The 14,252-nt window shown below is 37.2% G+C and overlaps 1 protein-coding gene across 1 annotated transcript in view; it reads left to right on the top strand.

Annotated features, from left to right (window-relative positions):
- LOC150085406 (cell growth-regulating nucleolar protein) overlaps positions 1 to 9,092 on the top strand; it is a 90,361-nt gene extending 81,269 nt beyond the window's left edge. Inside the window, exons 8-9 of the mRNA XM_090374554.1 lie at positions 4,350 to 4,462; positions 8,955 to 9,092. Of these exons, the coding sequence (XP_090230680.1) occupies positions 4,350 to 4,462; positions 8,955 to 9,092 (251 nt within the window). The remainder of the gene's footprint in view (positions 1 to 4,349; positions 4,463 to 8,954) is intronic.
- Positions 9,093 to 14,252: the final 5,160 nt, after the last annotated feature.

Raw genomic sequence — 14,252 nt, 5'->3', positions numbered from 1 at the left:
CTCTTCAGTGTTGTTAATACATAAATTGAACTGTAATTTACATGTTGGAGTAAAAAATGCCTCAACACTAAAATATAGTAAAACAAATAAAGTAACAGCAAACGAATGTGATGAAAGTATTTAAATTTGAATTTTTATTTTTTGAACATTCATTTTCCCACTCCCACAGAACTTCCTCCATGGCTGTTGATGTAACCAAACGAATAAAAATAGTTTCTCTTTCATTTTGATGGTAATTATTTATTTAGTTTCCATTCAAGTTTCATTGGTCTCCCTGGCTAACGTGAACAGAAGTACCATGATGATAACAAAACTGAATTGTTTGAAATCAGTATGTCCACCAGCTAGTGCAGCAAATTATGGAATTGCATTTCAACACAGGGCTTCTGGAACAATGTTTGCTCCAAATAATTGGCTCCAGATGTTTGTCTATCTGACAGGATATTAAAAACCAAGCCACACTTAATTGCAAAATTATGGACTTGATATGTATGCAAATATAATCTCCCCTCCCAAAAAAAAAAAAAAAAAAATTTAGAAAAGAATAATTGTTATAAAAAGAATTTTGCCTTTAATGTTTACCCTGGACTGTGTTCAGCTACTGAATTAATATAAAATATGATGTTTGGATGCATTGTAACTTTCTCTTGTGAAGAAGTTGTAGCCAACATGGATTTAACTGTAAATATTAGCATTAGTAGAGGCATACGATGCAAGAAAGCAAGCTTATGCAGCATCAGGCAAAAAAAAAAAAAAAAAAACCCTCCCATTTCACCCCTCCATTTGTTCCAAATGCCTGTCCAGTTCAGCCTTAAATTTATATAGGCTATCAACTTCCATAACAAAAGATGGAAGTCTGTTCCACCAATCTACCACCCACTAGCTAAAGGCAAATTTCCACACATCTATTCTACAACTTTCTTTCTTCAACTTGAATCTGTGCCCCCTCAGGTTCTTAATCTGAGCAAGAGGAAGAATCCCATCAGCATTCAGCTTGCTCAACCCATTCAAGGCCTTATACATCTCAATCAGATAACCTCGCAGGTGCCTACTCTCCAAGTGCTGCAATTTGCAGAACTTAAGCCTTTCTTGGTAAAAGCACCCCTTTGTTGCCCTTCTTTGTACTCATTCTAGCAACTCTACATCCTTCCTAAAATGAGGCCTCCAGACTTGTACACAGTACTCTAGGTGTGGCCTGACCATTGTCTTGTATAACGGGATAATCACCTCCCTGTCCCTGCTGGCAAAATTCCTATATATCATTGACAAGATTCCATGACCTGCCCTGGCAGCCCCTCTGCACTGCTCAGCAAACTTCATATTTGACTGCACAATTACCCCCCCCCCCCAGGTCTTTTTTTACTTTCTACTTCCTTCAGTGTAGTACCACACAGTTTGTATGTTTCTCTTCGGTTACTGCTACCCATATGCAGTACTTTGCATTTGTCAAATTAAACTTCAGTTGCCACTTTTCAGCCCATTTGCCCAACTTATATAGATCCAGTTGGAGTAGCATACTCACTTTACTGTGATCAACAACCCTGCCAACCTCTGTATCACCTGCAAACTTGGACATTAAACCTGATATACCTTCATCAATTTCATTGAGAAATATACAAAACAACAATGGGCCCAACACTGAACCCTGGGGAACTCCACTAATAACATTTGTCCACGAAGAGCAGTGTCAATTGGTTACCACTCTCTGTAATCTCCCTCTCAACCATCCCTTTATCCCTTGTAGCAACTTACCCTTAATGACACACCTCTCCAATTTGTACAGCAGTCTTCCATGTGCAACAGTATCAAAGGTTTTCCTGAATTCCAAGCATATTATATCAAAATTATTTTTGGCATTCAGTTCCTTTGTGACCACATCATAGTATCCAATCAAATTGGTTAGACATAACCTCCCTTTAACAAACCCATGATGTGTCTTAACTATTACTGCAGTCTTGTCTAGATGATTCTGCAATGCTTCTTTAACCAGTGATTCCATTATTTTCCCCAGAACACAAGTTAAACTAACAGGTCTATAGTTACCTGTGTCACCTTTTGTGAATTAATGATACATTTGCACACCTCCACTCCATGGGGACCTCCCCTGAGTCCAAGGAAGCTTTCATAATTATGGCTAAGGGTTTGCTTACTTCCTTTGCTGCCTCCTTTAATATAACTGGATAGATCCCATCCACCCCAGGTGCCTTTTTATGTTTAACTTCAACAAATTTTCCTCCACTTTTCTCTCAGTTATTACAAAATCACTTAGCTCCCTGTTAGAGATTGATAAACTTCTGGCATTCCCCTCATTGAATAACTTCTCATGCGTGAATGTAGATGCAAAATACTCATTCAGTTTATCAGCTACCTGAACATGATCATCAGTAGTCAACCCATCTATGTTAAGTGGTGTAATCTGAGTCATCCCTTTCCTTCTAGAGTTTACATAAGTTTGTTTGTTTGTTATTTGCATTTTAGGAGCATTAGCAACTAAGGCCATATTGCTCCGCGATATGCGGTGGTCATTCCCTGACCTTTCCGCATCCTCCGTATTTGGTGGTCACGGGCTCGAACCCCGGTCTAATCAAGAAGCGTGTGGTATGCACTGCTCCTGCCCACCCGGCTACGGAGGGGCCTTTACATAAGTAAAGAACTATTTACTGTTTTTCTTTGCATCCTTTGCCAAGGATTAATCTGCCTTTGCCTGCCTAACCTCCTTTGTGGCTTGATTACAGGCTAGTTTATATCTGCCATAGGCTTCTGTGTCACCTGATACTTTATATGCATCCCACACATTTTTCTTCTCTGCCACGAACCTCATTAGTTCATCTGACATTCATTTAGGTCTAAACTTTGAACAGTATTTCTTGGTTGGAATGAAAAGCCTAGTAGCCTCGAAAATTAAGTCCATGAAGGCTTTCCATTTAGAATTCAATGTTGGTAACATCATCAGTTGATCCCACTGAACAGAATTTAAAAACTGTCTGAGACCCCTGTAGTCACCGTTATGAAAGCAAAAGCCCTTCCCTTTAGCCTTGATGTAGTTACATCCTTAAGTAATTCCCACATCACTACATTGTGATCACTTTCACCCAGTGGTTCCTTTATCTGCAAATTATTAATACATGAATAATCACTGCTTATAATCAGATAAATCCACAAACGTCTTGCTAGTGTGCGAGTGACCAGCCCACAAGTTCCAGTCAATATCTGAAAAGTTAAAATCCCCCATTATAAGACATTCTGATTTACTGGCCCACTCTATTTCTCTGCACAATTGCTCATTATACTCATCAGATTCATTAGGTCTATAACACACACACCTACTCTCATTTTTCTTTTCCCAGTGCTTATGTCATACCAAACAGACTCAACATTACATTGTCCACCAACATCAATTGGATGCACTTCCTTAGATTTTGTGTTTCTTAACTAACAGCACAACTCCTCCTCCTCCTCCCCACTTCCTGTCCTGTCTATCCTTTCTGTACACATTGTACTCTCGAAATTCCAATTCTGCACTGCTTATGTCTGTGTGACACCATGTCTCTGATATCCCAACAATATCTGTCTTTGATGTCTTAACTAGCACTTCAAGCTCATCAAATTTATTAACTATAATCCTAGCATTTGGTGTACATGCAAGTATACATGCACTTGTTTCTACTCTTAGTTACCCTAACACAGCTCATGTATTTATTTGTTCCACTATGACTCCCAGCAGCTGGAAATCTCCATTGCCTTGCTTTCCAGGCTACTGCTCATTCTAATAGAAGCAGTGCAAGAATCACTTTTGCCTATGCCTGCAGCCACTGTTAACCTTTTACTCTGTGTATTCCCCCAAGCCAGCAGTTTTCCAATCCACCTAACACTGCCTCAATAGTATCAGCAAATATTCTTGCACCCTTTCTATTTAAGTGTACCCCATCCCTGTAGAAGCAGTCTCTCCTGTCAACAAGCACAGACCAGACTGAAAAAAATTGAGCCTTGCACAATCTCTCCAGGGCTGAATTGATCAAACAGGCTCTCATCATATACTCCCTCCTATTGTGTCTGGGCAGAATTGCAGACACTTTCACATTCAAACCTAACTCGTGACTTTTTTTAACACTGACCTGTGCTTGTTGAGTAAATCTGCAGCTCTCTTACTCTTAATGTCATTAGTTTCAACTTGTACAACAATATCACCTTTTGTGCCCTTAAAAGATGATATATACATCATCAACTTTTGCCCCTGGCAGACATACCCTGGTCCTGTTCCACTTATCAAAAATATGTTAAACTGCCATTAAAAATTTTATTCATATTAAGTTTCACCTTTTCTAAATCAGGTAATTATTTTTCTGCAGTCTTTTTAGAAACAAAAAATGGAAGGACAAGGTTCAAATGGCACAGAGTAATTAAGGCTATTTTAAGACAGGAAGAAGATAAACAGCTGCCAATTAAAAGGTTGAAGAAAAAGGTAAATATATGTGATGTAATAATTTTATTTAATGCCTTATGACTTTGAAATAATGTAGCTCAGTATTACCACAAGCCACATCATGTCACTTTAAAAAAGAGAAAAATTATTGTACTGCACAGCAGTTCAAAATCTTTTTTAAAGCAACATGTCATTAAATATCATCCCATACAGTATGCTTAAATTGTTATAGCGCATTCAATGTAAAAGGACATCTTGACTCAGTGTCAAATATTTGGCCAGTGAATCCCACATGAGAAGTACATGATTTTTCTTCAGTTGCAGTACGTAAGCTAAAATATCAGAAAGAAAGTGGATGCTTTTACTTCATAACCTTTTTATTGTACAAACCTGTTCACTACACCCAAACTTTATAGGTGCCTGTCCAAATTGGTAATGAATGAATATTTCATTCTGTATACACCCATAGCCAAGTGGTCAGGAGCGGGAGTGCAGTAGCACACACTCTTTGAGTAGACTGGGGTTCAAGCCCCTGACTGCTAAATACGGTCGATCTGCCAACCCGCACTGGACCAGCTTTGCAGATTATGGTCCATTTCCCTCAGCATGAGTTGTTGAGGAGGCTTCCATCCCGCATTGGGTTGATAATGACTGCAGTTTATGTTGTGCAGCTGAACCCTGATGACAAAATGATGAAAATGTACAGTTAATGAATTCACTATATGCTTTTAAATAATGACCTTAACTGCAGTAACTTTTTTTTAACTGTTTCAGCTGATCAGAACGTATTTCTTAATCCTTGAGTAAGCACTCATCAGAAAGTTCCAGTGCACCTGGACTATACCACCACACAATTTTTAATGCTTTTAAATAGAAAGCCAGTTTTTCTGTTAATAAGAAACTATACTGTACCAACTCCAGTATTAAAAATATAAAGTAACATTACAGCTTCAGCAGTTATTAAAAAAAATGGGACCAAATGGGAATATTTCTGATAAGGAACCCTTTAAACATTTATAGCACAGTTACCAAAATAAAATTTTCATAATTTTTTTTTTCAGTACTCAGTAAGGCATATTCACTATAAAAAAAATAACACTTATAATTCTGGTAATTAATGTTGGTCCTGCTTGACATTTGGTGTTCACGAAGCAATCTCAGTTTGTCCGAACTCAATTTCTTAAATCCAGGCAACCAACCTCAAGTGAGTAGAGTTTGCCATGAGGTCTAGGTTTTTCTGCCTGCGCAACAGGTACTGTAGTATACAAGTGTGTGTGTGTGTGTGTGTGTGCCTGTTGGCACACATTTGTACACTACAATATTCTGTAGGAAGGAACAGTAATGACACACGAAGTGTTAAAACTCTACATAAATTTCACAAGGCTATTTTCATTGAACTAAAAATTTATAGCACAACCACCTATAAATAATATTCATTCACTGTAAAAATGAAATGTGATATAAATATTGTTAGTAAAAAAAAAAAGAAAACGACCCTGACCAAAGTGTAATTTTAGAGCATAGCCAGAATTAGGGGTTCTCTCTCTCTCTCTCTCTTTTTTTTTTTAATTGATCATTAATAGCACAAAAGGAGAAAAATATATTACCTTTTTTTTTAATGTTCTTAGCTGCAATAAAATATGAGGTGTGTCAAAAAAGTAATGAGACTGAATGTGTGGCTCAAAAAGTGGCAACACTGTAGCCACATCTCCAACACCAACCGAGACGTACATTCTTACTTGATGTTCAGTGCAAGTTTCAACTTGATGGGGTTAACACATCTGACTTGACAGCGAGTTGTGTAAGTGTGTGTAGTAGTGACGCGTTATGAAAATGGAAAAACGAAATCTCTAGCAGCATTGCATGCTCAAATTTTGCATCAAACTTAACAAAAATGCAACAGAAACTTACGAAAAATTAAAACAGGCTTATGGAGAGCATGCTCTCCATAAGCCTGGTTTTAGGTGACAAAGCATTTTTTGATGGCCATGAGAGTGGAAGACGAACCTAGCTCTGGAAGACCTTTTTTTGCAAGAACTTCGTGTGCATCAATTTATAGTAAACAAACACCCATATATTTTTGCAACTCAACCCATATAATCAAATTGTCAGAACGCATTGCATTAAAATACATACTAATACCTCGATCAGTGCGATATATTTTTGGCATGAATTAACCACACTATGCAAGGTATTCCTGTTTGTACATGTTACAGTACGTATTAATTAAGCTATGCACGTAAGCGTAAATTTATTTTTATTTTGCTAGCCTGTGGAAAATATTCTTCCGATTTTCATGTATCATTTAACTTTTTAATTTGGTAAGTCTAAATTTGTACTTAATGCAGTATATCTTCACTTTTATAGCCTGTGGATAATATTCCTCCTGTTTTTTTTGTTAATTAGAATCGCTGTTTAATAGAATTAAACTTTAATTCACAAATGTGATCACAATGACTGGCGCTTACTACATATTGTATAGTTAATGGTACTTTACTATGGTGAGTCCATCGTAATGTGATTTGATCATACAGAAAATCAGTCGTAAACTTGTATTTTTAACTATTTAAGTGAAACTTTGCATAATTGGGGCAAAATGCACTAGTCTCAATGTATCCAAAATAACTGGAATCGACTGTATTATATACTATACGACACTAAGCTAATGCTATCTAGTACAGTATATAACGTATCGTATATGGTGGTAAGTTACAAACGGTAAATCTACAGACACTAAGTATTAATTAACTTCCAAAATCTCGCTATCTAAATTCAGAATAAACCAAGGATCTTGACTAGGTGTATAAGCTACTTATAGAAAATAATTTAATATAACAATTAAGTCAATAAAGCATTTAAATATAGCTAAAAATTCTTTAAAGGTCTTTGATTTTACGAATGCTCATGCAAAGGCACAAATTTTCGAAGTTTGCACTGCAGCTATCAATAGAAATATTTTCTTGAAATTTTGCTAGATCAAATATACAAACAGAAAACGTGCTGCACCGATATTATTCTGTAAAAATAATTACAATAAAGCAGACTTTTTTTTTTTTTTTTAAATGCGCATTGCAGTGTTATCAGGTTTACACTACATTTTCCCATTTCCAATATGACTTTCAATAGATGAATTTCCTCTATTTTGTGTTAGTAGATGCAATACACATTGAAAAAAGGAAGTACAATCTTTTTGTTTTTCAAAAACAATCCATTGCAATTCTTTCGGTTATGTTTTTTATGCAAGAAACAGTTGCGTGCATTTATTTTCCCATATATCATGCTGGCAAAAACTCTGTACTTTGTTGCTTACTGTGTGCTTTTATAATACTTTTCAAAAAAGAGAAAGACACTGAAGTTATGTTTGAAAGGAAAGGTTCAACATTTGTTTCGGAAGAAGACAGGCTGCACGTGATTCTTAACGCCAACATTAGTTGTACTGTTTCAGTGGATAGCATTAGTAGAGGCATTTGATGCAAGAAAGCAAGCTTATGCAGCATCAGCCAAAAAAAAATAAAGTAAAATAAATAAATAAAAAATAACCACCTCCACTTCACCCCTCTGTTCGTTCGAAATACCTGTCCAGCTGAGCCTTAAACTTATTTAGGCTATCAACTTCCACGACAAGCGATGGAAGTCTGTTCCACCTACCAACCACCCGTTGGCTAAAGGCAAATTTCCGCACATCTATCCTACATCTGTCTTTCCTCAAAAGAGTTTTTTAAGATATTCAAGAGTTTTCCGATTACTGTTTTGATCTTATTTAATAATAATATGGTTCTTTATTAACTTAAATTATATACATGCATGATTTCGTATACAGATAACTAGAGGAATCTACCAATAAATACTCTGCAAGTGAGCAAACTTGTATTTCGTTAACTAATGAAACAGTACTAAAATAGAAGTAATATTTACAATAAATATAAGGTTCAGAAATGAGCTTTTTGATATCATTATATAGTTCATCCCAGTTCAGAAACATTTCTTTTCCAATTTCAATACAACACTTTGCCTTTATTTCTTTGCTGGAGTAGTCTTTTAATGATGTGTTGTATAAGGGAGGCCTCCTTTCCACCTCACAAATAAACTCCTCTGTGTCAAACATAGTCTTCCCCAAGGTACAATTAACAAACCAATTAAGGCCAACCACCCCATACATGGGGAGAATGTCTCCTCAGGCTATGCAAATGCCAAGATGTACATGCTTGTAACATGTCCGAAGGCATTGGTAGGCATTTTATGCCAGCTTACGTCGTCCTACGTGGCGTTTAAAGTGCCTGTCTAGTTTGCATGCCTTTACCCTGCTTCCTGTAAAACTGGTGATTAGAAGGCATTGCTGATGCTGTGCTTGTCTAGTATAGTCCTTATGCTTGCAGCTTGTTTGTATATTCAATTGTGTTGTCATCACTTGTGTAATGGTATTTGTTTCATGACTAGGTATATAACGTTCATGCCTACAAATAATGGTCTTATTTATAGCCATGTTGAATTAAAAATAAATTTTAAAAAATATTTTCCATATTTTTAATAGGTCTTTTCAGTGTATTTTTCTTGTGATGGTGAAAGTAAACCACTGAGTGAAAATGAACTATCAGCAAAGTTTCAGAAGAAGATCTCAAGAAATCCAAAGTTGAAGATACATAAAGATCAAGTCAGACTTCTGAGTTAAATTGTCATGATTTGTATCTTCATTCACATTGAATGAACTTAAATAAATATATTCTTATTTATAAATTTTTTTCTGTCTTAATATTCCTTGATAGACAAGTGCCACAAGTAGTTAGATTTTGTTAATTTAAAAACACAGTTCAGTTTTGGGTTGCTTGTACATTATATTTCTTAGTGCAACATGAAAAATATTACTTAACAATAATAAACAAACAATATGGGCAGTAGGATTTTACAAAAATGTCAGTTAACACCAATGTATAATTACAAATTTGATAGAGCCATCACTAAATTCAGTGCTGAAAAAGTAGATTTTTTGGTTATTAAGAAATATTAGAATAAGCATGGCTCTGTCAGGCATGATTTTAAGAATGACCTGTGTCCATTAAAACGGTTTGTTGCCAACGATGGCACTAATAAGCATAATAGTTAGATTGGTCAGGAGTTTTGTTAAGAAAAAAATAATTTGAAGATGTTTAACTAACAACCATAGGTTGATGAAATGCTGAGAAAGGTAAGTGCGTTTAAGAAAAGGGAATGAACGTTACTACATAGGCTGAAAATTAAGTTCTTTGAATTGAGACAAGATACTACAAATATTTCTACAGACTATAAGGACTTGAGGAATACCAGATAAAGTGTAAATGCAGTTAGCATTGAGAGAATTTGACCCTTAATATTGAAATTTAAGGAGGGGTTTTAGACATGCATTAATATTAACAGTCATGACTCTAGTTAATAAGAATGTTTCAGATCCTCTGACACCTTCTGATTGCATAATGGCTGTGGGTAGGAAAAATTCAGAAGACTTTGGTGGCAATGTTATTCTAAGAAGTATTTCTATTCATTACAAGAGAGGAGATAGAAATTGGTCTGAAGTTCAAAAGAGATTTAGAGGAATATTTCTTGATTACTTAGACAACTACAAAGGGTACTAGGAAAGTTTTGCAATACAGCTTTGTTTATTTAATTTTTTCAAAGTAATTTCCTCTACATTCAATACACCTCTCCATCCTCCGAAACCAATCTTTAAACCAGTTCTGCCAAGTTTCACTAGGGAGTAAAGCACACTCGTCCCAAGCCCGTAGAAGGTCCTCATCACTGGAAAACCGCCTCCCTTTTAGCTTCATTTTCACATGTGGGAACAGTGCAAAGTCGCAGGGAGCAAGGTCTGGACTGTAGGAGGGTGCTCGAGAAGTTTCAGTCCTGTCGTGGTCAAATATTCGGTGCAGGCTTTGGCGCGGTGAGCTTTAGCATTATCGTGATGGAGGTACCAGGTGTCCATTCTTGACTTTGGCCGCACGTTCTTCATAGATCCAATGACTTTAGGCAGGCATTGTTCAGTATACCACTTAGCTGTGACTGTCTTCTGCGTGTCCAAAACGACACGTTCCACAATTCCACTCAATTTGAAAAATACAGCTATCATTTTCTTCTTTACAGATCGGGATTTTCTGACAATTACGGGTGTGTCGTCATCATCAATGACCCAAACTTTGTTTTGAGCCTTGGTCGGCAGATCGTAATGGTACAGCCAAGTCTCGTCACCTGTCACGATGTTGTTCACATACCGAGATTGTCCCTTATCAAACTTTTTTAACATCTCCCGGCACCAAGTCACACGTCGTGTCATCTGCTCTTCAGTCAGTTGATGCGGCACCCAGAGAGAACAAAGTTTCTTCACGTGCAAATGATCTTGCAGAATCGAACGAATTGCTGGTGCATTTAGGCCCAAAGTATCCTCTATCTGTTGGTAGGTCACTCGGCTGTTTTCGTCAAGCATTTTCCTCACAGCAGTAATGTTTTCCTCCGTAACTGACGTTCGTGGCCTTCCCGGCCTCTCAGAATCCTCCAGAGTGAAATTTCCCCTTTGGAATTCTCTATACCACCTGAATATCGTTGTACGATGTGGACAATCATCATCTAGTGCAAGAGTCATTTCTTCTAAGCACTGGTCTATGGTTAAACCACACAGGAAATTATACCGCAAAACTGTCCTTATCTCATTTCGTGATGACCACGATGCCATCGCAAGCACTTTACACTCTCACTACTAATGAATAACTGAGCCCATCGACTTGGCGCGGCGGCTACTATGCACGTATGAACATGTCTCAACATGCAGCAACAAGCAGCTTCCTGTGATTCATTGCTGCATCATATTGCAAAACTTTCCTAGTACCCTTTGTATATAGGTCTTCCACATGTCTAGCAACCTCCCAGAGATGAAAATTTGTGGATCAGTCAAACTGCTTTAGAAAATTTATAACATTAGTAACTTTTAAACCTTATTTCATTGGATACATATGAGTTGAGTTAAAAAAAAAAAAAAAAGAGCTTATAGAATGATTTAGATGTACACATACCAATCAACAAAGATGTTTACATCTTTGCTGATGTTAAGAAATCAAATTTTGCCACTTATCAAGTGTCTGCAACTGAGTTTCATGCTGATAATACTAGAGGCCTATTCTACTTTTGTTTAGTAGTACACTTTTAACCTTTGGAAGAGAGTAGTGTAAAGATGATTACCATTCCAGTCATCTTCTGACAAATCAGAAATGGTGGTAAAGTGGTAATGAAAAAAAGTCTAGCATAACTAAAGGCATTGTATATTGACAGATTATTTGAACCTGAGAAATGTTAACCAGTGACTAGAAAAGTTACTATATGAAGATAATCAGAATATTTTGTGGAGAAATTTTGATGGAATCCTAAGGGATTCCTAACTGTGGATAAAACGTGGGTTCATGAAATTATCTTCAAAGTATAACTAAGCATATGTAATGTCACCTAAGAAATTCAACATTGCCTGGTAAGCAAGCCCAGGTAATGCCCCCACTTTCTTGGGTTGCTTAGGGAATGATGTTTTATTAATTACCTTGAGCATACAGCTGTAATCACAATGTTATGCACAATTAAAAATAATCACTGTTGTAAAGACACCAAGGTGAAACAGAGAGGGAAATTGTGCATTCTTTTTTACCAGGACAATGCACCATTGCCATACTTGTGAATAACAAGTATTGCAGATGCTTCAATCCACTTGTGCGAAAAAGATTTGGGTTTTTTTTTTTGCATGAAGCCAATTAGTTGGGTCTTGAGTTGAAGGTTGCATGTTTTTCATATCAAAACTAACCAGAGAATACGCAGTTTACAGATGAGTTGATACCTCATGGCCTTAGTTGATTTGGTACAACAACAGCAGATCTATTGTTGCAATATCTGCCATTGTAGATGCAGTGTTTGAAATCTTCAGTCACAGCTTTGTTTACCAGACCTGGAAAAAATTTCATGCAAAAGAGTTAATGTATGCTTTGACATTGCAATGTAAAAGGACTTGGACACTGTTACAAAAACTGCATTGCAGCTTAGGAAGAATCTACTGAACACTAAAAAAAATGAAAAGCGTTTTTTTCATCACCTGTTTGAACCAACTTATTTAAAATTTATTTTTTTTTGCTTGTGGGGTGAAAACACTAATAAGACTATTTCAGCTGAAATGGTGTTAAGTTCTCATCACTGCCTTGACTCAAACTGATATGAATGAAAAGTTTGCTCAGTCAGAGAAAATGTAATTAATAAACTTTTTTTATATACTCAGTGACCACTGAAGTGCAACCATCCCATCTGTAATGGATTATGCTGTATAAACAGTGTGCCAGTTAAATAATGAGACTGCATGCACTCTGCATTTAGTATTAATGTAAGAGGCCAAATTAGTTGCACCCAATGAGTGCAACTAATTGGAAACTTGTCTGGTCACCTTTCTGTCATAAATCACGAACTACTGACTGGACAAGTTGAAACTTGTTCGGTCAGTAGTTCATGATTTATGACAGAAAGAGTAATAGTTTTGTGCATGTCGTCAGAAAATTGAAAATGGAGCAAAGAGCATTTATCAAATATGTGGAGTCAAATGCCCTTTCATAATCCACAAATACCAGGCATAATGGTGTTCTATATTCATTTGCTTTCTCCATTATTAGCTGTGATCCATAGTTGAGAATCCTGTCCTAAAGCCAGCTTGCTCTTTCAGTTGATTCTCATCAAGTATTCTTTTTAATCTATTAGTAATGACCCCTGTGAACAACTTGTAGATGTGGGATAACAAGCTAATTGGTCTATAATTTCCAATTTTGGATTTAACTATGATTGCATTATTCCACTCCTTAGGCATCACATCTTTTCTAAGCAATTTGTGAAGTCTTGCCAGTTTTTGTGCCATATCTCTTCCTCCCAATTTTCACAACTCTACAGTAACTTCATCTTTCCCTGGGGCTTTCTGATTCTTCAACGCGTGGTCTACCTAATCAGGAAGAATATCGGGTATGTCATACGTGTTACTAATTCGTGATCCATCTTCCCTATTGCTGGCATCATTCCATCGCTATTCTTCAGTTTCAGTATCATTTGGCTTTCTACAGGGTGTCTCAAAAATATTGGTACAAACGTTTTAGGGGAAGGAGGTAGGTAACATCTAAAGGAATGTGAATCGCATAGGAACACATAACCGGAAACGTCACCATAAGTCGGTACACAGTGCTGTTCATCAGTTCGTGAGAGGGAAAATTTCTGGTTTACTCATTCAAGCAGTAGTCTCTGCACGATGAGCATGCATCGATATATGAACTGAGAGCTGGCAGACATGCACCTAGTGTATGGATTAGCAGAGGGACCACACGGTGTGCACCCCCATGTGGCACAACATCGCTTCGCAATAAATGTGTGGGCAGGTATGGTCGGTGACTGCTTAGTCGGCCCATACCTGTTACCATCCCTCTTGAACTCCGCTAAATATTGGATCTTTCTTGAACAAGTTCTACCAGGGTTACTTGACGATGTTCCAGAAAATGCGAGACGCAACATTTGGTTTCAACACGACGGGGACACCTGCCCATAAGGTGTGTGACCATTTGAACAGGCGTTTTGGGCGTCGATGGAATGGCCGTGGTGGACCCTGATTTATTGAGCCTTGATTTCTTTCTGTGGGGAGCCCTCAAATCTATCGTGTTTGAATCGCCTGTGGAGACGGAAATGGATCTTGTGGCGAGACTCGTCTGCGCTGCTGCTACTGTCAAAGAAACTAGGTGTGTTCAACCGTGTCCGCCAATCCACGCTGCGTCGGTGGCATGCATGCATTGAGTCTCATGGTGGAACC

Source organism: Mastigoproctus giganteus, chromosome 5 (genome assembly GCF_048544385.1).
Source record: "Mastigoproctus giganteus isolate SK-2022 chromosome 5, ASM4854438v1, whole genome shotgun sequence".
Lineage (NCBI taxonomy): Eukaryota > Metazoa > Arthropoda > Arachnida > Uropygi > Thelyphonidae > Mastigoproctus > Mastigoproctus giganteus.
The sequence above is the reverse complement of the archived record's forward strand: the minus strand, read 5'-3'. Positions and strand labels throughout refer to the sequence as shown.